General features: G+C 51.7%; 1 protein-coding gene across 2 annotated transcripts in view; it reads left to right on the top strand.

Moving 5' to 3' along the window:
- Positions 1-24,265, top strand: part of CABLES1 (Cdk5 and Abl enzyme substrate 1) — a 112,429-nt gene that overhangs the window by 86,095 nt on the left and 2,069 nt on the right. For both annotated transcript variants that reach the window (XM_047696647.1, XM_047696646.1), the window contains 5 exons: positions 3,658-3,754; positions 5,107-5,263; positions 6,283-6,386; positions 20,209-20,315; positions 21,525-21,732. In XM_047696647.1, coding sequence (XP_047552603.1) covers positions 3,658-3,754; positions 5,107-5,263; positions 6,283-6,386; positions 20,209-20,315; positions 21,525-21,732 — 673 coding nt within the window. The remainder of the gene's footprint in view (positions 1-3,657; positions 3,755-5,106; positions 5,264-6,282; positions 6,387-20,208; positions 20,316-21,524; positions 21,733-24,265) is intronic.

Here is a 24,265-nt window from a genome sequence, read left to right as displayed (position 1 = left end):
CTCCTCTGGGACACCTGACACAATCTCTTCTCCAGTGAGGTGGGCCTGGAAAGTAAACACCCGGAGGCAGTGGCCAGGCTGCTGTGGAAGGCTTACTTGGTCCGATACAGTAGCTGCTTGCTATGTTATTAGCTTACTAGCTAGCTGTTGAAATTTAAATTGACTGAAATGAGGGGTCCCTGGCCGGCTCATTCGGTAGAGCATGTGACTCTTGATCTTGGGGTTGGGAGTTCAAACCCCACGTTGGCTGTAGAGATGACATAAAAATCTTTAAATAAATAAATAATAAATGAACTAAAATATTGAATGAACTAAATATTGAATGAACTAAAATAATGAACAATTCAGTTCCTCAGTCAAGTGATCACACTTCAGGTACCCCATTGCCACATAGAACTGCTGGCTAGCACACCGGACAGCTCAGACGGGGGATGTGTCCGTCTCTGCATGAAGCACTGTTGGACAGGGCTGGTCCCTAACGAGCAGTCTGCGTTGTTCCTAGGAGCAGTTGAAGGTGGATCCACTGCACTCCGGGCCTATTTTCTGACTCAGCTTGGCCTTAGTTACTGAGAAAGGACAATGATACAAGTGAAGGGCTGTGGGAAGTGATGGCTGCAGGGAGCAGACCCACACAGTCATTCTCGAGAGATGGGTTCCCGTGGTTACGTGTGGTGGCGCTGTGCCTGTTACCCTTTGTCCTCTGGGTGGTCCAGGGTATCCCGAGGTGCTAGAATACTCACTGGATCTGAGAACCCCTGTTTGTTTAAGTGCGTTTTGGGATTTGTCTCATGAGCGGCATCTAGGCTGTTTGTGCACACATGAAGTTGAATGCATGTAGGGCTGCATTTTGCTCGGGGGCGGCATCGGGAAAGGGAGTGTGGTTTGAGCATGGCCGGTTTCCTTCTGTGAACTGGGTTGTGTACCTCAGCACGGAGGGGCCCCTGGCTAAGGCAAGTCTGCCCAGGGAAGCAGGAGCCTGGGAGCAAATTGAGACTGATGGTATGGAGCATGATAGAAAAATAGCCTCGCCCCTGCCATCTGTGTAAACCAGCTCTGGTGAGGCAGCAAAGAGCCAGGCTACCTGGCTTCTTCAAGTAAATACTGCACGTCAGACATTGTGTAGGTAGGACACAAACACGGAATGAGCCTCTGTCCTTCCCTGCAGCTGGCTCTCCGTTTAGGAGCACCCTTAAAATGGGCATATTTTAATATCCATACTTCTTTGGGTTTTCTTACCCCGTGAAGATAGGCCCTGCTTTTAAATTAGATTCAGCCCTAAATAACATTCTCTGTCTGGCAAAATGGAAACAAGGAGACAGTTGTTTGGGAGTTGGGAATTTGAGGCCCGTGCCCGCTGGGTTGCGCTTCCGGCAAGGAGGATGTCCTGGAAGCGAGCCGGAGATCCTTTCGTGAAATGCAAGGCACTGCTGTCTTTGTACCCGCTCCCCTCCTGGGCTCCCACGGCCATCCCCTTTCTCCTTGCCCGCCAAGGCCACTTTTGCCTCGTTGCCTGGTTCAGGTTCTTGCTGTGTTGGCATTTCCCTTTGTGAGGCGGGGCAGCAGGGTGGGTGGTCTCTGGCATGGGCCATCCCCGGGTTCTGGTGACCTTGCTGAGCCCCACTTTGCTCCCCGCCTGCTTGCCTGGTCTTTCCAGCTGCAGATTGGAGATCCGGACCTGGAATGCAGGTCTCTGTTCACAGGGTATGTTTATAAAGTGACGTGACTTCAGTCATCCTGGATCTCACAGTCCCCCCAGAGAAGAGCCCCCCCCCACCTCAGGAGAATGCAAGCACATGCCTAGAGTCCTCCCATTGTTCACAATATGCTTGGAGCTCTGGATGGGATGGTCTGCACCTTCTAACAGTGTCTACAGCTCTGTGAGTTACTATCCTATTTCATACCATCCCTAGTGGGTGAGCTTGATGTCTGGAATTACCTGAAGTCATTTACAGTCATGTACAGTCTGTGGTCAGTAGGCTAGGGGGAAGGGGGAAAGCCCTAATTCAAGTAATAGTGTTTAGAATAAAAATATAATAAATATAAAGCTTGCAGACTGGGATGGGTTCCAGAGAGTTTGAGCATGGCAATATTATGGTGTCCTAAGGAGACTATAAAAAATGTGATACTTACTGGATGTAATTTTTGGTTATTCCTTTCTTTAAAAAAGTCTATTTGTTTTTGAGAGAGCGAGCCTGTACATGCATAAGCAGGGGGGAGGGGCAGAAGGAGAGGGACAAGCAGATTCCCCACTGAGCATGGAACCCACACAGGGCTGATCCCAGGGACCCAAGATCATGATCTGAGCCCAAAATCAAGTCAGATGTGCCCCTTGGCTATTTCTTTTAAAAGTGTCCTTAATCACACTGCTGCATTAGAGGTAGGCTTATAGAGCCAGCAATAGATCAACTAAATCAGAGAATCCCTGTTCTCCTTCCCAGAAGGGGAGGCTCCTTGTCTCTCTTTCCTTACTCACCCAGCTCCCTCTCGTTTTCCTTGAATTCCTTATCTTTGGCCTGGAGAGTCTTGTCTTTACGTTCTGTATGTTCTTGCCTGGGTTGTAGGAGCCCGCCCTTGAACGTGGGGCCTCTCTCCAGGCCACGCAGCAAGAGCACTGCCAGCCTGAGATGACTTTTGACTCATAAGCACCACATCCTAGGGACAGAAACGGGAAGACAGTCCTTCCCAAACATGGCTGCATTTTAGAAGCCCCTGGCAGAAGTGTTTAAAATGGACACCCAGGTTGCCCCTCATACCAGCTGAAACAATGTCTGCGGGTGGGGTCCAGGCAGCGCTGGTTTGTCAGAGCTCCCCACGTGATTCTCTAATCAGCGGCCAAGCCGGAGGACCACCGTAAGGAGGGGGATTGTCCTTGACAATGTGAGCAGTTAGACGTGAGCATAACCACAGCCAGTTCAGTCTTGGATCAGTTGCAACGCTATGTTCTAGAAACAGCACTGGATGCAAACCCCATCTCTACAGCCTCCTCTCCTGGTGACCTTGGCAAACCACTCAGCCTCCTGTGGGTTTTTTGTCTGTAAAATAAGTTAATGTTAACAGTACCTGTCTGATGGGGTCATCTTAAGGCATGGCAGAGACGATGTGTAGAAGTCTTTGTAAATTGCAAAGTGCTGTATGAATGCTGGTTAGTACTGGAGATTGTTCTTTTATAGAAGGACGCTCATGTTCTAGGTCCCCTGGCGAGGTGGCTGGGGTGGCTGTGCTGGCATTAATTCCTTTGTTACCAGCAGTAATCTCGGGAACTGTTAAGGGTAAGAATTCATTTCTCTCTTCTCGTAAAAGGGGCGGTGAGGGGAGATGGTCTCTGCCAGCTTTAAAATAAAACCAGCAGCCAGAGCCTAAGAGAACTACTGGCTCATGATGCCCAGGGAATGCTCCTGGCTTCCTATTAGCGAACTGCGAGCAGAGGGGCTTTGCAATTGCTTGGATTTCATTTATAACAAAGTGGATGAGACAAGGTGGGACTGCTTCAGAATGTTGTTAACCGGCCCCCAAGGAGGGTCAGAGGGATACCCTGTTGGCCAGAGCCCATGTGCTCGTTTTCATCAGGTGTGACTGTGGTGTCTTGTGTAGTAAACATCATCGTGGCTTTTTGGGGGTACAAACCAAAGCATTTCCTCTTGGGCTTGTCCTCCCCAGGGATTTGAAGTTGGATGGAGGGAAGCAGTCCACAGGTGCGGTGAGCTTGAAAGAGATCATTGGACTTGAAGGTGTGGAGCTGGGAGCTGACGGGAAGGTAAGGCTTCCTTCCTAGCTTCCAGGCAGTGAGTCTGTGCCGACACCACCAGGGTGGGTCAGGATCGGAGGCAGCATGACAGTCCACGGTGGTGGACGAACCAGGTCTGGGCCAGCCTGTCCCCACTCCCTTAGCATGCACTTGGGAACCCACCGAGCCAGTAAGGAAGTAGCAGCATGCATATTTCTCCATCAGTGCCGTTTATGATGGAATGCAGGCTACTGACAAGTATCCCCCACACAACGTGCATGTTCTGAACCGAGTGGCTTGGACATGCGTTAGCTGATGGTGTCACCACACTGCTTTCCTGCTACTAGGAAGTTTGTTTTGAGTGTGGGGGAGGGAGGAGGCTTCCCACAATGCTGAGAAGCTGAGTCTCTCAGGCTTAGTGAGCACCTAGCGGGAAGGCCATCGCATTCCTCCTTATGTGCGATCCAGTGAGCTGCTGCCTGGAAGTCTGAGGGGTGAAGATTCAAAGATGAACTTGACCTTTTAGTGCTGGATCCAGGCAGTCTTTGTAAACCCTTCAGAAGCCCGTTTATGGAGATGATGCAAGTATTTGGGGAAGCCCTCTCAGGATAGTTTGCTTCCAGCTGAAGCTGCTGGGGCAGCCACTGACCTCCCCACCTCCCCTCTCCCAAAACAGTTGGTCACCACTGTGTCCGGGTGTCATCAGCCCTGAGCTCACAGGCAGGGGTGTATGAACAGGGCTTCTCCAAGTAGGTGAAAAGAAAAACACTTGTTCTGTGTCCATTCCTGAAGATTGAGTGTCTACATAGGAATGAGGGAGGTGAGCTAGAGACAAGCATCAGAGATCACATCTGCCAACAGAACATACAGGGATGTTCTGTGGTGGCATTAATTCCTTCGTTATCAGCAGTAATCTCAGGAACTGTTTACAGCAAGAATTCATTTCTCTCATCTAGTAAAAGGGGCGGTGAGGAGTGTCTACACAAGAATGAGGCTACAGCCCTTTATCATTACTCTTGGGGCCTGATGTGTTCTGGAATTCTGTACTCGGTGGGTTATAAAGCTCATGTGGTGTTCAAAAAAGAAAAAAAAAAGTGTGGTATGTGTCTTGGGTATTACACAAGATCCTAGTGCTTCGGGGATAGTTCTCAAACACACTGCTCTTTCTACCATAGAACGTGAATATTCGCACGGAGTGCGATAAATTAAAACTCTGTCTAGCTTCAAGTCAGTGGAGGTTAGGTTTTGGCGCAAATAAATACCAAAACAAATTTCATCTCCAATCTCATTGGATTTTAGAAGTGCAGATGTAAGAATTTGAATGCACACCTTTCACTGCTTGGAAGTAATTCATTTTGTCTGTTTTTGTCTTCACCTTTTAGACTGTTTCCTACACGCAGTTTCTGTTACCCACAAATGCCTTTGGAGTCCGGAGAAATACCATAGACTCCGCCTCCTCCTTCTCCCAATTCCGTAACCTGAGCCACCGCAGTCTCTCCATAGGACGCGCAAGCAGCACCCAGGGGAGCCTGGACACAGGTAACCTCAGCTGGGGCCGGGCAGCACGTGGAGAAGGTGCTTCGGTGCACTGTATGGGCGGGGTCTCCCTTTGTACAGACTGGAGGACAGGGGCCTCTGGATAGAGCGTGAGCCCATCCCACAGGCCACATGACTTTGGGACAAGCCCAGTTTCAGGCCATACATGTTCACAGTTGGGCCACAGGGGGGACCAAGGAGATGTTTCAGCTACCAACACCCAAGCTCCCACAAGGAAAAAAACCGAGGGCATCTGCACCCATAGACATGGCCGGATCGCCCCCTCCCCCACCTCTCCCCACCACTCAGCTCCTCACCTCAGCCTGGTTCTTGCCGCTGTTTTCCTAGTGTTCAGATTTAGATCAGGTGTGAGAACTTTTTGGTGATTCCCCTAGTGGGTGAGCTAACATGGCCCTGTGAACGTGAAGGAAGGCTTGCTTGCTTCTAGCTTTGCCTCTGCAAACCTTTGTAAGGTGCGAACAAGGGAGAGAACTGTATGAAGCAGCATTATGTCCACTGTCAGAGAAACTCCAGATGACGGGGAAGTTCCTCGGGCCTGTCCAGGTGCGGAGTTTGGAAGCACTGGCATCTGCTCTGACCTGTGTGCGGACGCAGTAGCCCGCCTGGAAGCCTTCACACCAGAAGTGAATGGCTGGCGAGGCAGGACTCGAGTGACTTGTTTGATCTGCAGGTTCAGCAAATGCGCCTTCTCAGTGCCCCATTTTATAACCCAAGTGCCTGCTGCATCGTTCATGCTCATGAGGTTTTGTGCTCTCCCAGGTCTGGGGAGTGATACATAATTTTCTAAACTGGAGAACCTGTCAGGATATTAAGTATTGGTGACCCCTCGAGTGGGGGGTTCCCTTCACTGGCCTGCAGGGATGTCTCCTGAGGGGCAGAGTGGGCAGCGTGATTCTGGTCTCAACAACCCGAGGCCCTAACTTTAGACTTGGCGTTCGCCCCGCTGCTTCTGCTTCAGGGAGTCCAGGACCCCTATTGATTATTTTGTGTGGGATCCTCAGGTAGCGACCTGGGAGACTTCATGGACTATGACCCAAATCTCTTGGATGACCCCCAGTGGCCTTGTGGCAAGCACAAGCGAGTTCTGATCTTTCCTTCGTACATGGTGAGTAGTGGTGGAGAGATGGTCTGTGTGCTGACCCCCTCAGCCTCACCCCTGCTGCCCCCTCAAGCGTGCTCACCTTAACAGGTGGCTGCTCTCTGGCATCAGGGGGCTGGTTCAAACACTGCACAGCCTGGTGGGGAGCTTCTGGGGAACTCCCCAGTGTGGGTTGCTCATGGCTCTGTCTGGAGTTCCCTGGTGACTGTAGGCCTCCACGTACACTCCAGGCAATCATTGGGAACTGGGCTCTGGATGACAGAATTCTTCCTGGGGGAGTGAAGGCAGGCCACTGTGGGCGTTAAATGCAAAAACTTCCCTTGCCGTTTTTGCTTCATGGACTCTTCCTGTTTTTCCCTTTGTGTAATTTTGGTTTCTGCTTTTGGCTGACCACCGTTTCCCACCACTTGGTCTGCCATTTCTCCAGACACCCATGGGGCCTGGCTGGGTCCTGTGTACCTTCTTGGGGCAGACTTGCCCTAACGAAGTGGCAGGTGGATCCCGGGCAGCCGTGGGAGGAGGGGAGAGCTGGGCTTTCGGGAAAGCTGCCAGGCCAGGCCTGCTGCACATGACACCAGGTAGGAGAGCACCAACCCAGAATGCTTCCACCCCCTCCCTGATGGGCCCAGAGGAGGCCGGCGCAGCTGAGAACATCCTGCTCTGGCTCCCTTGCTCCTCCCCAGCCCATGCCGTTCTCAGCATCCCTGGCCTTGGGAATGAGCAAATGGTCCTTTTTGCTCTTCTGGACTCTTGTGTCTGCAGAGACCAGAGTGGGACCCCCTTTACTCAGAGGGCCCCTGAACACTCACTACGACCTGAGAGTTCTCAGTGCGGGGCTTCTACCCTCCAGTCTCGCTTTCTTCCCTGAACATTCAGCAAGTATCTGCCATCAGAGAAATACCAGGCAGAACACAGGTCCTTGCCAGTTGCTTCCAGTGTATATTCTATTCTAATACGCCATGCTGAGTCAGAATGAATTACCGAAGGCTCTGAGTTTAAAATTGCCCCTGCTTCTCACTCTCTCATCTTTATTTCCCACCTCCTAACACAAAAAACAGAACCAGAGCCATGTATTTTTTTTTCCCCACTCTGTGACTTGTTAAGATTAGTTGTTACTTTTACAAAACCAGGCCTTATTCGTGTAAGCTAGCTCATAATAAGTGTTTAATAAATGACCAGAATCACCGCCCTGATGTCAAGAAGGAAACAACTAGAACGTCATGACTTGTGTAAGAATAGTATTCTTTATGTTATTCATTGCCTTATTTACTAAGTAATGGGCAGGAAACTGTGGCTTGGGGAGTCTGAGTGAGGCTGTCACTGTTGACAGACAGGAAGTGGGGGGCCGAGGCCAGAACTCCTGGCTTGGTGCTCTTCTCACTCGGCCCCTGACTCACATCTCTCAGCAGTCACGGGCAGAACAGCCGAACTCAGGGCGGGAGGATGTGAAAATGACTCTTTGGGCCAACGGTTTAGCAGATTTCTAAGTAACACAGAGGATAAGAGAGGGCACTGTTTTTGACTGGGGTTTGGCAGGGAGCTCTTCCCGAGGTAACGTTATGTTTGGCGAAAACGACCTCTCCAGTAGGCCTGGTGACAGGCTGGTGCCAGATCTTATTTATTTATTTTTTTTTTTAATTTAAATGATGTCACTGTGAACTTCAGGGTTCTGGGCCACAGACTACGTGTGCGCGCCTGTGCACATGAGCGATTTCTCCTCCTTGGGCAGTGTGCTAGATGACTTGCCAAGTCAGCATATATGTCCTTTCCTCCTTGTTTTATGGTCCCAACTGGCTCATTTTTTATCTTACCAGGTTGCATCTGCAGCCTCTGCTTCCTGTAATAGTACGTGTTTTAGAGAATGAAATGGCTCATGAACCACATTTTCTGGTCAGTTCCATAAGGTGTACATCTCTTCTGGCCACAGAGATTGGTACTTTGATCAGATGTGGGACATCCACTTTTCAGCATCCTCCTCTGTCATGGCCATGTGTGTCCTGTGTCACAGAGAGACTCAGACTGGCTCCCAGAAGACTTCTCTAGAAGCAAGCTTGCATTATAAGGCTGTCTCGCATACATCGAACTTGCACGAATACATGTGGGGGTTTTGGTTTTGGCTTTTGTTGGTTTGCTTAAAGATAAAGAATTTGCCCATTCATGGGGGCGCCTGGGTGGCTCAGTGGGTTAAGCCGCTGCCTTCGGCTCAGGTCATGATCTCAGGGTCCTGGGATCGAGTCCCACATCGGGCTCTCTGCTCAGCAGGAAGCCTGCTTCCCTCTCTCTCTCTCTCTCTGCCTTCCTCTCCGTCTACTTGTGATCTCTCTCTGTCAAATAAATAAAATCTTAAAAAAAAAAAAAAAATTTGCCCATTCAGCCAGTATTGACTGAGGCCTTATATAGTGGAGAACAAACTGGCCACGATCGCCATTTCCTTCAACCTTACTGTGCATAGAGAAGTCAGACAGTGAGCAAACAGCCAAGTCACCGCGGTCATGAGGAGGGTAAGGAAAGGTGCTAGGAGATGATGGCAGCAGGGCATGGAGGTGCAGGTGGGAGGTCAACCTTAGGGAAGGTCTCCCTGAAGAAATGGCATTGAAAGGAGTGTGAGGAGTAAGAAGGAGCAGCCATTCCAGGCCTTGGTGGGAAAGGCCCCTGTTGTCTTGTGAAGAGGTGAGTGAGGGCGAGTAGGAAATTGGTATTTTTAGCAGTGACAGTCCCCGTCCTTCCCTCTACGCGTGTGCACATGGGCATAGCCAGAAGTGGAGAAGGCAAGCCATAGAACAATCATCCTGACAGGTTGTCCATACTTACTGAACCCCAGGCACACGGAGCTGTGCTTGTAATAGGCACCAACTACCAAGGTAGACAGAGCTACACGGTTACTTGACCCAAGTAACATGGTCACTTGAAAACCCTCTTTGAGGCTCCGGGGCCCATCTTGGCCTGTGGGTGGGTGGGTGGGAGGCACTCAGCCCAGACAAGCTCACCCAAGCTTAGAGCTTTTCTCCTGGGCTGCGAACCCTCATCATTGGCAGGGCGCCCCCTGCAGGCAGATGTCAGGCCTGTGTGAAGCCCGTGCTGCTGGCTCCTCTGTCCCGTCCCGCAGGGCTTCCTGGTGTGGCCTTTGCTGAAAGACTGGGCAAGGGTGCTGGCCAGGTGCCAGGCTGACTGCACAGCACTGCCCACCCCCCTTCATATTGGCCCCCGAGGCCTTTGAGGTCCTGCTGCCAATGCCTGTCTCCCTTAGTTGCCAGCACAGCTCAGGGGAGGCCAGCCCAGTGGAGGCCTCGAGCCTGAGGCCCAGGGGCTGTTGTCCAGGGTCTGTGGGTGCTCTGTTTGCATGGCGTTTCAGGGGCTGAGATGTTCGTGTGGCTTCTGCAGAATCAAGCAACCCAGAAAGTGACAGGCTAAACTCCTCACCCCATTACATCCCCCAGCCGTCATTTGTTTTCTGTTTTCATGTTAGGGTATGATTTATGTATGATCAGACACACACATTTGAAGTGTACAGTTTCATGAATTTTGTTGCCTCTGCTTTAATCAAGATAGAACATTTCTTTCCCCTTGGAAAGTTCCTTCCCATACATCCTGTTCTGACTAATGTCACCATAAACTAGTTTCACCTATTCCAGTGCTTGATGTAAATGGAATCATATACTATGCACTTCTTTAAAAAAATTTTTTTGTTCTTCTTCCTTCACGGAATTTAATAGGTGAGATTCACTCGTGTTGGACATTATCAGTAGCTTGGGTTTTTTTAATTGCCGAGTAGGTTTCTCTTATTTGGATGTACCCCAGTTTATTTATCTCCACTCCTGTTGATGGACATTTGGGTGGTTTCCTGGGAGGGGGCGCCTTGAACATTGCTGCCATGGGCATTCTTATACAAGTGTTTCATGGACATTTTCATCTCTCTTGGGTAAGTACCCAGGAGTGGGCTTTCTGGATCCTAGGTAGGTGATGTTAACTCACCAGGATGTGGCTGGGTGTGTATTTTCATTCATGTGTGTTCAAAGTACAAGATAAAAAGGCCACTCGTGGCCACAGTTGCCATGCCTTCAAAAGTGGGAGAGTTCCAGAGGTGAACATTTCCCTGAGGCCTAGAAAGAAGCCTGTCATGTACAAAGTTTTTAAGTGGGAGCCGTTTAGAACTACCCTTCATTCATTCAGAGTGACACAGGTTTTTAACTTTGATCTGTGCAAGTCCCTCCCACTATTGGCCGCTGGGAAAGGGCAAAGGGGACATTTTGAAGTAAAAAAAACAAAAATTCCTGGGGCAGGTCTGGAAACCCAAGTCGCAGCTGCCCCTGTGGTTTTGGCCCTGAAGTTTCTAGACGGTGACCACAGAGTAGGAAAGTATGTTGAGCCTCCTGGCTACACGCAGGTTCTCGCAGGGCCTTAGCTTAATGATGGTGTTTCTCAGTGTGGTGAGGGTGGGCGCGAGGCCTCCAGTCGGAGCCCGGTGCTTCCTGCTCTGTTGCGCCGCCTGCCTTGTCATTAAAGTTTCGCCAGAAAGTGGTTGCTTATCATTAGAACCTGGCAGCTGAAGCCAGTAGTGCTTTTGTTTTTTCTTCCCTTTCTGGGTGTGGAGAGCAATTAAGAGGAGAAAGTAAGCAAAAGAGATGACTGAGATAGTGCCAACAAAGTTAATGTTATTTGAACGCATATCTGGATCCTTTTCCTGTCTCAGGAAGAAATCCCTCTCAGACTGTTTTGACATCAGAAGGAAAACCGACTAATAACCTTGACCATAGTTGTAGGCATGTAAATCTCGAGAGGACAGGTCTTGGATTGATCTTGATAAAGTGCCTATTCACGTGTTTACTTAATACTATAATCTAACTACTCCTAGGAAAAAACCCCTCCTTCCTACCCCCAGGTCCCCCACGCCCCCTCCCAGCATTGTGGGAGTATGTCTTAGAGCTTTTTCAGCACAGTATGAGATGCTGAGCAGTGGGAAATTCAAGACTCAATAAAGGAAGGCGAAGTCAACCTTCTGTGTGGCAAGCGGTTGGGCTCTGGTTTCTCTCACCATATTTCTTTTGTGCTCAAAGCCATCTTGATGACTAGGTACTTACCTGTCTGCAGGGTGGGTTTGTAGAGAAGCTAAAGCAGCGTGAGCCCCAGGGGCTCCTCCCGTGTAAGGCTCCTTCCAGGGCCCTCAGGTTTCAAGGTGCTTAAAGCTCATTCAGTTTAGGAAAAGTAGTAAGTCATTACAGCGATACCATTGCTAGGCCTCCCCTGAGACCTGGAAGGGCCTTAGAGCTTCCCCAGCTCTAGGGAAGATCTGCCAGGCACTGCATAGGAGCTGAGCAGTGGGATCTCTGAGGCCCACTAGCTTTCGGTGCAAGTGTTAAAATGCCTTCTTGAATCCCCTGTTGCATTGTGGTGGGTTTGTTTTTTCGCTCTAGGGCTTTTTTGGGTTGTATGTGACAGCTCTATTGGATATATTTCACATAGCATACAGTTCACTTGTGTACAGTGTATAGGGGCTCCTGGCTGGCTCAGTCGGTAGAACATGCTCTTGGTCTAGGGGTTGTGAGTTCAAGCCCCACATTGGGCTTAGAGCCTACTAAAAGTAAAAAATAATAAAGTGGTTTTTAGGACATTCACAGGGTTGTGCAGCCATCACCATAATCCATTTCAGATGTTTTCATCATTCCCAGAAGAAGCCCCTGTACCCTCAGCCCTCCACCTGCTAAGCCCTAGGCAACCACTAATCTACTTTCTGTCTCCATAGATTTGCCTGTTCTGGACATACCATAAAAATGGAATCATACACTATGCGGTCTTTTGTGTCTGGCTTTTACTTCGATAATGTTTTCAGGGTCCATCCACGTTGTAGTGTGCGTCAGTATGGTGGTTTTCTTTCATCTTTTCTTACAAAAATAATACAAAATGAAATACTGGCTTTACATTGTACGCAAGATGCCGTAGCATCTGCTTCATTTCTGCATGTTTGTCTCAGATTTGCAGTGACCATTTTGTGTCTCTACCGTGCTCCTCCGGGCTTGGTTCATCAGCTCCTGCTCTGAGGTGACCGCTTAAGGAGCATGTGTTTATAAGTGCGTCCAAATACTATGTGGTGTGTGTGGTGTGTGTGTGTGTGTGTGTGTGCGCGTGCATAAGTGCCCTCAGGGGCACACCCACCCGGTGTCTTCTGGCGTGAGTGAAGACACTACCCTAGAAGTTTCTGTATCTTACAAATGCCTGAGACCATGGCCCTGCTGGGCGTCTCCTGGCATCTCCACGTTGGTGGTGTAAGCCTGAAGCAGAAGTAGTTTTTCCTGAGTTTCTCTCCTTGATTTGCACATGGTTTCATTTTAGTGAAGGAAACCAAAGAGCTGCTCCTCTCAGGGCAAGTGGGGGAGTAAATCCAGGGTCATAGATTTGGAATCTGATGGGTAGAAATAGCAGGAGATGCTGCCCCAGGCTGCAAAGGCCCTCTGCTCATTCCCACGGTTTTCCTCGTGATTTACTGTCCTCTTAGGGAAAAGGAGAAATGCCGAGAAGAGCCGAAATGCCCAGCTGCTAGTGGTTAGATAGATGGAGTAATGGCGGCTGCTCGGCTTAACGACCTGAGCGGGCGCCCATGGGTGTGGGGCAGTCGGTCAGATGGGAGAGCCCTGTCTGTGCGGGGGCCGTCAGGGCCGGAAGGTGCTACAGGGAGCCCTGCCAGTTAGCCCTCCTTTCCTTGGGACATTCTGCCCCCGGGAGCTCCTATGACCCAGAGGGGAACCGTAGCTGAGTCTACAGCAAGAGCACATCTGTTCAGAACTGCTCTCAAGAATGCCTGGGGAGCTGTGGAGGGCAGGAGGATAGGAAGGCAGGAGGGACTTACGGGGCCCAGAAGTGGAAGCACCTTTTATATTGTTTGTCTTGAAAGCAGACCAGCAACTTGTCAGCTCTGAGATCCTCTTTGTTCTCCAGCACTATTAGGGTATGTGTAATACCACACCCCTGCTCCCTCTGCTCCCTGCCTCACCTGCCCCCACCATCTCCCGTTGCATCCAGCCCCCCGAGGCCCCCACTGCACAGCACTGTGTCTGCTACTGTGAGCCTGGGGAGGCCCAGGTCCCTTCCCTCCCTCCTACTGTCAGTCAGTCTTTGTTTTCTTTAAAAAGCAAAAGATACCTCCTTGTGTCTGCAATAGATGTGGTAGACTCTTCCAGATAGATAACTAAGGTCTGGTCTCACCATCTTTTCCTGTTGTCTTGGAAGGTAGTTAAGGTGTCAGCCCCACAGCAGGCCTTCCTGACTCTGCCTCCCATCTCCAGCAGGTTGGGCTGCTTTCTGAATTGCATCTCCGGACCTTGTGCATTTGGGATGGTCTCCTCCCAGCTGACTTTCCTCTGTTGCCTCCTCTGTAGCTGTGTGCACAGCTTCCTTGTGGGTAGGCCGTGGCACGACCGTTCACCCGAGCCACCTCATACTGAGAGTGGAATGACAAGCACTGCGGGGCTGGAACTCTCTGTCTACCGTGTGGCCTGGCCCAGCTGTCGTCCTCTGCCCTGGACTATAAGGAGCCCTACGTCTGGCAAATCCCGTGGCCTGGAATTAGGTGGCTTTGAAAACAGTGGCCACTGAATCTGTCCCAGGCCAGGAAGGAACCACACCGCTTCATAGCGTTTTGATTTGTAGTAACGTGTGCTGGCAAAACCTGGGCATTAGGAGTCTTTATACAGTCAGACTCGTAGGGGAGCTAGCACATAGCAGTGCCTTACTTTTAATTCATATCCTCTGAAGCCAGAAGGACTGAATAACTGGGGACCCATCGTACCTCTGTGCATGCAGCTCAGCCTCAGGGACTGCCACCTCAGCTCACCTCTGTCCCTGCAAGGAGGGTCGCTGCCTTTCGGGTGGTCTAGAGGTCCTGCCTTTCAAGAGGTCGTAAGGCACCCTCAAGACAGGACCACGCGGGAGAATCGTGGCTGCTTACATTCCAGAGAGTGCTTCTCAACAGGAACTGGAGCAGAAGACCGCAAGAACTGCCATCCCTTCTGGAACCTGCCTGACCTGGTGGCCGTGGACGCGGGGTGATTCGGCCAGTACCCAGGGTCTGGGCGGTGCAGCGCCATTCAGGAGCAGTGGGTTCAAGATGCAGCAGGCGAGCGAGGGGCTGGGAACAGATGGTCGCTTTGGGGGTTGCCCACTCAGCTGCCCTGCTGTGGACCCCAAGCAGCTGAGTTTAAGTCAGACTGAAACAGCCCCCACAGATGTCCAAGTGCCCTGCAGCTACCGACGTGAAGCAGATGGCAGAGAAGCCAGAGGAAGGACCTGCAGCACAGAGCACGGAGCAGTTTCACTGGGCCACCCAGCTACTGAGCAGTGGGGCTGGGGCCTGACCCGAGGCCTCTGGCTCCATGGTTTGTGATCTTCCCCCACAGAGCCGCAGCTCCGAGAAGCAGAGACGATAGCAAGACTGAAGACAGAGCCGTCCCAGCAAGTAGAGGAGGTAGAGAATGGAGAAACTGGAAGGGCTCCCACACACTGAGGCCAAGGCCAACAGTGCCTGCTGGCTGGGTAGAAGCCAGGGCCTGTGGGGGCCGCTGTGTCCAGCCTGGGAAGAGCAGCTGGGATCCGAGCATGGCAAGGCTGTGTAGCTGCACCATTAGGAGCAAACACCACTGCACTGAGGTGAAAGGTGTCACCCCAAAATACAGGTTGAGGTCCTAACCCCTAGTACTCCAGACTGGACCCTTATTTAGAAGTAGGGTGTTGCAGTTATAAACCAGTTAAGCCAAGGTTTTACTGGAGTAAGGTGGGTCTAACCCAGTATGACTTGATGTCATAAACAGAGCCAGAGAGAGGACGGCCATGTGGACAGATACGTGGGGAGAGCCCGGGTGATGACTGGCAGAGACTGCAGTGATGCCTCTGCAAGCCAGAGGCTGCCCGGCACTGCCAGAAGCTGGGAGAAGCAAGGAAGGATTCTAGCCACGTTTTGAGAGGGAACAGAGCCCACCTGACACCTTGATCTCAGACCTGTAGCCTCCAGAACTGAGAGACCATAAATTGCTGTTTGAGCCGCGCAGCCTATGGTGCTGGGTGACGGCAGCCACAGGAAACTGAACGCAGCCACTTTTGCATTCTCTGCCTTCCTGAGGTGCTCAGACTGACGTCCACAGTTTACCACTGTCCTCTTCCGGTCTTAAGTCATGGAGGCCTTTCGTTGCCCCAGAGGCCAGCCTGCTCTGCTGCCATATGTCAGCAAATGGACTGAAATGATGGCCTCATTGGGCCCCTGCCTCAGGTGCGGCAGCCACAGTCGTCCAGTAGTCTATATTCTCTTCTCCTTCCCTGGATGCTTTTGGACTTCCCAGAGCAGCCACCCTGGAACTGCTGGGCCCAGCTCTCCCTTGTCCAGTGGAGCCCTTCCCCCGCCACATGTCCTGACGGCTGCCAGCCACATGGGGGTCAGGAAATGGGGGGCCTCGACAGAGACGGAGGTTTGCAGAGATCCTCTACCCCCAAATGCACCATATCTACTTTAGAAATGACCCAGAGTAGCCCAGCGTCAGCCAAATAAGTGGAGGGTGAAGCTGCCAGCAGGCTTCCTACTCCACGCCAGGAGCAGTGGCAAGGATGTGACTGTAAGGCCGGAAACCCCACACGGGAAGGATGACAGAGTGCTGCTTCTGTACCTCTGGACAGCAGAGCCAGGATCCAGAGGAATCTGTCACCCAGAAGATGAAGTCAAGGGCTTGGCTCTCCCTGCAGCTGCCATGTGCTGCGCATGCTGGAAGCCAGGCGGTGGGCCCAGGACTCCGTGTCAGCTCACCGGCCCGCCCTCTGTTCCCCTGTCCAGGACTGGCACGTGTCCACTCCTACTCTCGGGAATAGTAGGCTCTGGATCTGTACCCCAAGAGCTAGGGCAGGCTAAGGCAGGGTTGCTTGTGAAAACAGTCTCTCCTGGGCCCAGGGCTACAGACTGAGCTGGGTCATCGGTGTTCATGGGGTCCTTCTGAAATTCAGTCTGGTCAGGAAATGGTGTGTGAGGGCCCACGGGATAAGTCTCGGTGCCCTGGGGAACTGATGACATTGGGGCTTTATCCCCCAAAGGATCCCCCATGGGCTCTGCCCTTATCCCATGTTTTCCCAGGTGAGATTCACTTACGGTATCAGTCAAGGCCATCAGTGGAGGTAATGTGTGCGTCAGTGATGGTTCGGGTACAAAGAACGGCATCCATGCAAGCTAGTTTATAAGGGATTTATCACCGAATATTGAACAGCTTGCAGAGTCATTGGGGAGGCGCGCATGACTGCCTAAGTTGGGATTTCAGGAAAGACCCCAGGACCACCCTGCAGAGCCAGGCCACCAGGGGAGCCGCCGCCTGACCTCGTCCTTGATCAGGGCCCGGAAGATGGTTGGGATCGGGCACCAGCTGCCAGTTTCAGACATGGCAGTGCCACCGCTGCCTTCAGGCAGCTTCAGATCCGTGCTGCCTGCTGTGGCCGCCCCCAGCAGAACAGGCACCAGGACTTCAGGACTCCTGCTGTGACTTTTCTTGGCGGCAGGAAGACCAGAAGCCCGGCTTCTGTTTCCGTGGTGCCTTCTTGCACCGGTGTGCAGGCCACAGAGAACTGGAACGGTATCTGGAATCCTCCCCGGCCAGTCCCCTGTCCGGACTGTTGTGTGCAGTGAAGGCCAATCACTGGAAGAGGGACCAGGTGGCTGGAGGCTGGGGGAAGGTGACCCCACAGGAGTGGCTCCAGGCCAAACCGTGGCTGGGTGCCAGCCCCGCAAGGAGACTGCTGGGTGTGCAGGTCCCCTGGGCAGCGTCACCATGCAGATGACTCCCAGGGTGCCGCCCACACGCCCTGACTCAGGGCACCTGGGGCAGCCTTGTCTCTGCCATCTCCTGCCTCCTTGCTCTTGATTCGTCAGTGGCATTTGGGTACACAGTGTTCTCTCTGTTAGCTCCAGGAGAAACCTGTGAAGCAGCCGTACCAGGTTTTCTCGCCAGGGGTCCATCCTTTTTCAGGGACGTGGGAGGCGAGGCCGCAGGAGGCCGAACGTCTTCCTCAGGGCTGCCGCCTTGCTGGAAGCAGAGCTGCCCTCCACCAGCCGGCCCTTCCTTCCTGCCGGTGGTCTTGAGCTGTCTCCCCTGCTCATTTTAGCCCGATGAAGGATGGAGATGCAGGAAGGCAGTGTAAGCGGTGAGCTGAGAGCCCCGGCTCCCGGTGCTGGCCCTGCCCCTTCCCCATTCCGAGCCTCTGCCTCCCCATCTGGGAGATGGGGCTCATGGCTGCAGGCTGCTTCTCTGGCCGCGGGAAAACCGTGGTGTGTGTAGCTCCATAGAAGATAGAGTAGAGCTGCTGTGGCTGCCAGAGGCAAAGCTCCAGATCTCCCCTTCCCACTCCGGGAGATCCTTGCTTGGAGCTCCCGGGGCTTCAGTCCTCAGCAAGGGCTGGTGAGTCTTTGCTTAAGACTTTCGTCCACTGAGGACCAGCAGAAGAGGCTGTCCACAAGAGTTTGGGATGCCTTGTGTGGGGTAGAAGAGGGAGGGAGGGCTGGGTATTTCGGAAACAGAAGAATTGGCTGATCGGCCAGAGGGCCCAGCTTGAGGTAACCGTGTTAGATGTAGTTCCCCATTCTGCTGCCTGTTTCCTAAATGAAAAATCGTACATCCTGTTCCACTCCATCTGTTCGGGATGATAAACGCGTCTTGGAGGGCTGCCACAGGGGAAGCGCCCATTCTGTGAGACACTAAGCGGCCTCCATGATGTCCCGTACTCTCCTCCTCTGGGCATCCAGCAAAACCTCGCCGCACACAAGTGTGTGCATGCGTGTGTTTGCACATTGGGGCCACTCCCTTGCCCCTTGCCCGCACATCGCAGGGGCACAGGGCAGTTCCCGGAACGGGCATGTCTGGGGCCAGCTGAGGGGGAGCCTTCTTGACCGGGCCAGAGAGACATGGCGCCACGGAAGAGCTCTTGGCATTGCACCAAGTCTGCTTCCACCCAGAATCTGAGAAAGTTCTGAACGAGTTTGGCGGAACCGTTTTGAGTTCGTCTTGCTGTGGTTTCGCTTTTACTCGCCAAAGCTGCTGTTCTGAAGGTGCTGTTCGGATCAGTGTGAGTGGGGACGTGTTGGCTCTTCGGCTCCTCTGGGTTATTAATACACACCAGAGCCCTCCACGTGCCTGTACTAAAGGCATCTTCTGAGTGGAGGTGTTTACGGGTAGCCGCCCGCTGGTGTTAGAGCCATGGAGGAAAGTGGTGACGCATCCCCTGGAAGGCGCCAGGCCACAGAAGCCAACCCCAGGATCGGGCCTTCTCAGCAGAATCTGCACTTGCTCCTTTCTTGGGCTCTGCCTGGTGAAGGTTATCACCTCCAGCCAGCCAGGGAGGCGTCAGGCATTGTTGCTGCCCCTCAAAAGCAGAATTCCAAGGAGGAGGAGAGAGGCTATAACCTAGTGAGGCCTGGCAGGAGACCCTGTTTCCTTCAGAGTTAATACTGTGCAGCGCAGACTAGCCAGGAAGACCCAGGGCCTCAGAAGGGGCTCGAAGGAACCACTCTTTTTAAGGATGGCTAGGATTAGAAAGGGGAAGGGGAGGGGACTGGCTCGGTCCATAGAGCATGCAGCTCTTGATCTCGGGGTTGTGAGTTCAAGCCCCATGTTGGGCAGAGAGCCTACTTAGAAAAGAAGAGGAGGGGAAGAGGAAGAAACCCAGGGTTTAAAGGACTGTTACTGGTAGCTGACATCATGTACATGCAACAGAAGGTTATCCAGCCTTAAAAAGGAAGGGAATTCTGACCCCTGCTGCACTGTTTGACCCTGGAGAATGTGATGCTGAGTGAAACAAGCCAGGCACAAAAGGACCAACACCATCACTGTGTGATCCCACTCATATGAGGGACCGAGAGGAGTCAGGTTCAGAGACAGAAAGCAGAATAGCAGTTGCCGGTGAGAGCTGGGGTGGGGGGGAATAAGGACTTAATGAAGGGGGACAGAGTTTCAGTTTTGCAAGATGATGAAAGTTGTGGTGATGGGTGGTGGTGATGGCCACGCACCAACATGAATGTACTGAGTGCCACTGAACCGCATCTTTTAAAATGGTTAAAATGCTAAGTTTTGTGTGATGTATGTTTGTGGGATACATACTTTCCCACAATGAAAAAGAAAATCGCTAACATTTATTGAGTGCTTGCTGTATGCCAAGTGCTGCACAGAGCCCTTGATATGTCTCATAGTTCTCCAGATAGTCATGTGAAGTAGGCACTGTTAGCTGTTTTCATCTTATAGATGTAGAACCTGATGTTTGGGGTCATTGGATAACACCCCACGGCTGGACAACTAGTGGTGGTCAAGTGTGGCTTGAAGCCTCGTGTGTGGGTGCCCACACCGTGCCCTAAACGCTGTGCTGTCTGAATACCAGGCTGAGGCACAGGAACTGAGAGAGGGGCTCCCTCCCTGCCAGCCCCTGATTGCTGACTGTCTGGAGGCTGCTGCTTCCCCATGTTGCCTGGTCCTGCTATAGCACGGATTTGTGTTCCAGAAACGTGTCCCCTTCAGGTGCTCAGGCTCAGCGGGGCTCTTGCTGTGCCTCTCCTCCGGGCTTCCTCACTGCGTGGTGCTGTCAGAAGTTGTAAGATGGCCATAATGTGCACATAATTGTAACCCGTGACCTGAGTGGCTCAGTTGGTTAAGCATCTCCCAGGTCATGATCCCAGGGTCCTGGGATCGAGTCCCGTGTCGGGCTCCCTGCTCAGTGGGGGGTCTTCTCCTCCCCACCACCACTCATGCTCTTTCTCTCTTTCAAATAAATAAACTCTTCAAAAAATTTTTTGAAAGAGTGACCCAAGTTGCCCGATCTGTTACAGACCACAGTAATCGACTATGTGAAGCCCTCAGATCTCAAGAAGGACATGAATGAGACCTTCAAGGAGAAGTTTCCTCACATTAAGTTGACACTCAGCAAAATAAGGAGGTACGTGAGGCTCAACATCCACTTGAGCTCTCCACTCAGACCCTCTCCTGGCATGCATTCAGCTCACTTTTTGTATGCAGGTTCCTTGTGTAGTTCAGGGAATTAAAACAGGTGTGTGTGGCGAGGAAAGGCTCACCCTCCTCTGGCTGGCTCCTGCCTCCGTGAGCGAGAGCTGAGGGAAGCAGGGCAGAAGGCGGAGCTCTCAACTCGAGTTGACATGGGTGTGAGGATAGTTTCCTTATGTGAAAGAACCATCATTTCCTACTGTCCGGGGCTCAGCTGTCCAGTCAGGGTTATGTTACAGAGAACTCGGAATAGGAAACATTCAGTTCCCTGCTTTCTCAAATGTAGACAAGACAGAAAAGAGTTGGTTTGATAACCTTTGAGGGAATTCTTCGCCCACAGCCTTCCACCCAAGAGTTGCCAGCCAAGCACTACCTTTAGAAGCATTTAGCAGAGCAGCCAGAGCAAAATCAGGCCCATGTTTCCCCTGCAGCAGACTGGATTGACTTTGTAGTGATCCACATGTCCCGGGCCAGAGAGGAGCCGCCTGGGGTTGCGTCTGTCTAGCAGGACAGACTCTCAGTGCACATGGTTACAGAGGTTAGACTATATGCCAACACAGTGTGGGAGTATGTGCCAGCATTTACATGCTGCGTATCCCAGTGCTGATTTGACTCTGGCATGTTCCAAGCCAAAGATGTGAGAAAAATGGAGTATTCCCACTGTGTCCATTTGCCGGGTAGCATTCTTAAGTACACTGGCCATTGTGTTGTTAGCCTAACCCCTCTTCTGCCATAGTTTCTGAACATGGCAGACCCTCAGCAGAGTTGATACCAAGCACCTAGTTTCTTTCTCTTGGTGTTTCTGTGGATTGATCGTAGTACCCCTCAGTTTCCCTCTTTGCCTTTGGACAGCTCTACGCCTAGTTTCCAGAGACCCTCAGACACCACCTGGGTTCAGTGTGGTCTTCTGTGTCCCTTATTGACGTGGTCTCCAGTTCCACCAACAGAGAAGAACCCTAGCAGCTTAAGTCTGTTGCCTACAGAGAATGGAAAGTTCTTACTCCTCAGGATTTGTTCCCATTCCACGTCACCCTTCTGGGAATGAGAAAAAGGAAGGGCTTTCAGGATGGACTAGTCGTTTTCTTTGGAGGCCTCTGCAACTCCCAACTTCTAATAAAGTTCCTTTCTTCCTGTGTTTCTCTAGTCTGAAGCGAGAGATGCGGAAGCTTGCCCAGGATGACTGTGGCTTCGAGGAGCCCACAGTGGCCATGGCCTTTGTCTATTTTGAGAAGCTCGCCCTCAAGGGAAAGCTGAACAAACAGAACCGGAAGCTTTGTGCTGGAGCGTGTGTACTGTTAGCAGCCAAAATCGGAAGTGACCTCAAAAAACACGAAGTCAAGCATTTAATTGACGTGAGTGACCTGAGTCCTGTTGGCTGAGGGAGCACGTGGGAAGAGCCTGCTAGGTGATCCTGCCTGGGAGAATTCCAGTTGTTAGTAGCCACTGAAAGAGCAGGGCTGGGAGGTCATCCTGCAGCAGCGGTCAGGCCCCCCAGCTCAGGCCGTTCTGGAACAGAGGGAGGATCCACTTTGACAAGACCAAAGATCCCCAGTATTGGGTCTGGCCATAAAAATCCATTTTCAGGGCACCTGGGTGGCTCAGTGGGTTAAAGCCTCTGCCTTCGGCTCGGGTCATGATCCCAGGGTCCTGGGATCGAGCCCCACTTCGGGCTCTCTGCTCAGCAGGAAGCCTGCTTCCTCCTCTCTCTCTGTCTGCCTCTCTGCCTACTTGTGATCTCTGTCAAATAAATAAATAAAATCTTTAAAAAAAAAAATCCATTTTCAGACACCCTGAGGGGCGAACTTATTCTCAAAGTCACAGAAGCCATTGTAACGGGAAGGGGACTTGGGGGGTGTGGTGACCACAGAGCGTCTGTCAGACACTTTGGCTCAACAGACCTCGGCTTCCTGTGGTCTTAACTTGCCTCTTCTTTGAGGAAGGGCATGGGATTGATTGAGTGGTTTCTCCTGCTTTTAAAGGAGCGCCCCATCAAAGCAAGGAGACCCCGATCTTGGATGGATATGTGATTGCCTGTAGTCATAGAAAATTTGAGATACAGTAAAACCAACAGATCAGGAGACAGTTGCCATTGAAAAGAACACTTCTTACAACAGTTCCCAGGGAAATGTTTTACTTCTGTCTGCCATAGTGAGATCCCATAGCCAGGGCAGCTTAAACAACAGACCTTTATTTCTCACAGTTCTGGAGGCGAGGAAGGCCCAAGATCAAGGTGCCAGCTGCTTTGATTCTGGTGAGAGCCCTCTCCTTGGCTTGTGATGGACAGGTTTTCACTGTGTCCTCACATGGCAGGGAAAGCTAACAAGCAAGCCTTCAGCTCTCTTCTTAGGTCGCGAGGACTGCACTCCTCAGCCTGATCACCTCCCAGAGCCCCCCACTTAATATCAGTATGTTGGGGGATGGGGTGGGGAGAGACCTCATACCATAGGGAGCCATGTCGGGAAGTACCAGGTTGGTCAGGAGGCAGAAGGAGAAGGGGGAACTGTGGGCAGGAGACTCTCTTGAGGTTCCTCTGGGAAAGAACAGGCCAGGCAGGGTAGACAGGCTTCAGGCTGTCTAGTGAGAGTCATTTCCGTGGACTTGGGCTGAGGCACTGTCCCTGTCTCCCTGGCCCTGGGCGCTAAGGGCAGGTGGAATGCAGATTGAGGAGACGGTCAGGGTGTGGGCCTTGGATTGGTGCGTTTGCATGGGAAAGATGTGCCCACTGGCAAGTTGTGCACCCCAGGCTAATCCTAGGAAGAGCTGAGCTGCCCAGGCCAACAAGGACCCAGAATTCAAAGCGTCAGAATACAGCAGCTCCAGGTAATGGCTATGACAAGGCCCTGTGTATGTGTTTGTGTGGCTGGCTCAGTTGGAAAGGAGAAAAAGCAGAAAGGGAGCTAATGGAGGTACTTCCCATGTAAGAACATTCTTTTTTGCTTTAATTTACCATTTTTACTCTTCTTTTTTATAAGATTTTATTTGACAGCGAGAGAGACCGCGAAGGAAGGGGAAAAGCAGGGGAGGGGGAGAGGGAGAAGCAGGCTTCTGGCTGAGCAGGGAGCCCAATGTGGGGCTCAATCCCAGGACCCTGGGGTCATGACCTGAGCCAAAGGCAGACACTTAACTGAGCCCCCCCAAGTGCCCCATTTTTACTATTTTTAAGTGTACAGTTCAGTGGCATTGAGTGCATTCATATTGTGCGGCCATCACCATTGTCTGGCAAAACTGAAACTGTGTCCCCGTTAAACACCAACTCCCCCTCCCACCCATCCCAGGCCTCGGCCACCACTGGTCTGCTTACGGTCTCTGAACCAGACTCGAGCGATCTCGCCTAAGTGGAATCATCTCCTATTTGTCTTTTGTGATGAGCTTATTTCCCTTAGCATTAGGTCTTCAAGATTCATCTGCGTTGTGACATGTCAGAATTTCCTTCCTTTTTAAAGCTGAGCAGTATGCCACTGCATGTCTATTCCACATATGCTGAGCAGTATGCCACTGCATGTCTATTCCACATTTTGTGTGTCTAGTCAGCCATTGATGGAAGGAAGTGTTCAAGTCAGTGCTTTACTGCTCCTAAGAAATGGTGCTCGTCTAACTTGTCTGTACTTTTAGGAACGTGGAGAGGGATCTTTGGTTACCAAATCAGAGAATCAACAGGTGTACATAGATGTTCGATGAACTAATCTTCGTGTGTGTGATGTTATGCACATCGAGTTGTATTTGAGTAAGACTCCATCCGGCAAGAGCCGACCGTGTCCACGCGGAACACTTACAGGCTGTGGTTTGACATTTGTAGTAGCAACAAAACTGACGCAAGGTCCCAGCCCAATTAGAACCTGAACGTGGGCACAAACGGCTCTGCTGGCGAGTTTTGTTGTTGTCCTT

The sequence above is a fragment of the Lutra lutra genome, chromosome 12 (assembly GCF_902655055.1).
Source record: "Lutra lutra chromosome 12, mLutLut1.2, whole genome shotgun sequence".
NCBI lineage: Eukaryota > Metazoa > Chordata > Mammalia > Carnivora > Mustelidae > Lutra > Lutra lutra.
This window is presented reverse-complemented; position numbering and strand designations above follow the sequence as displayed.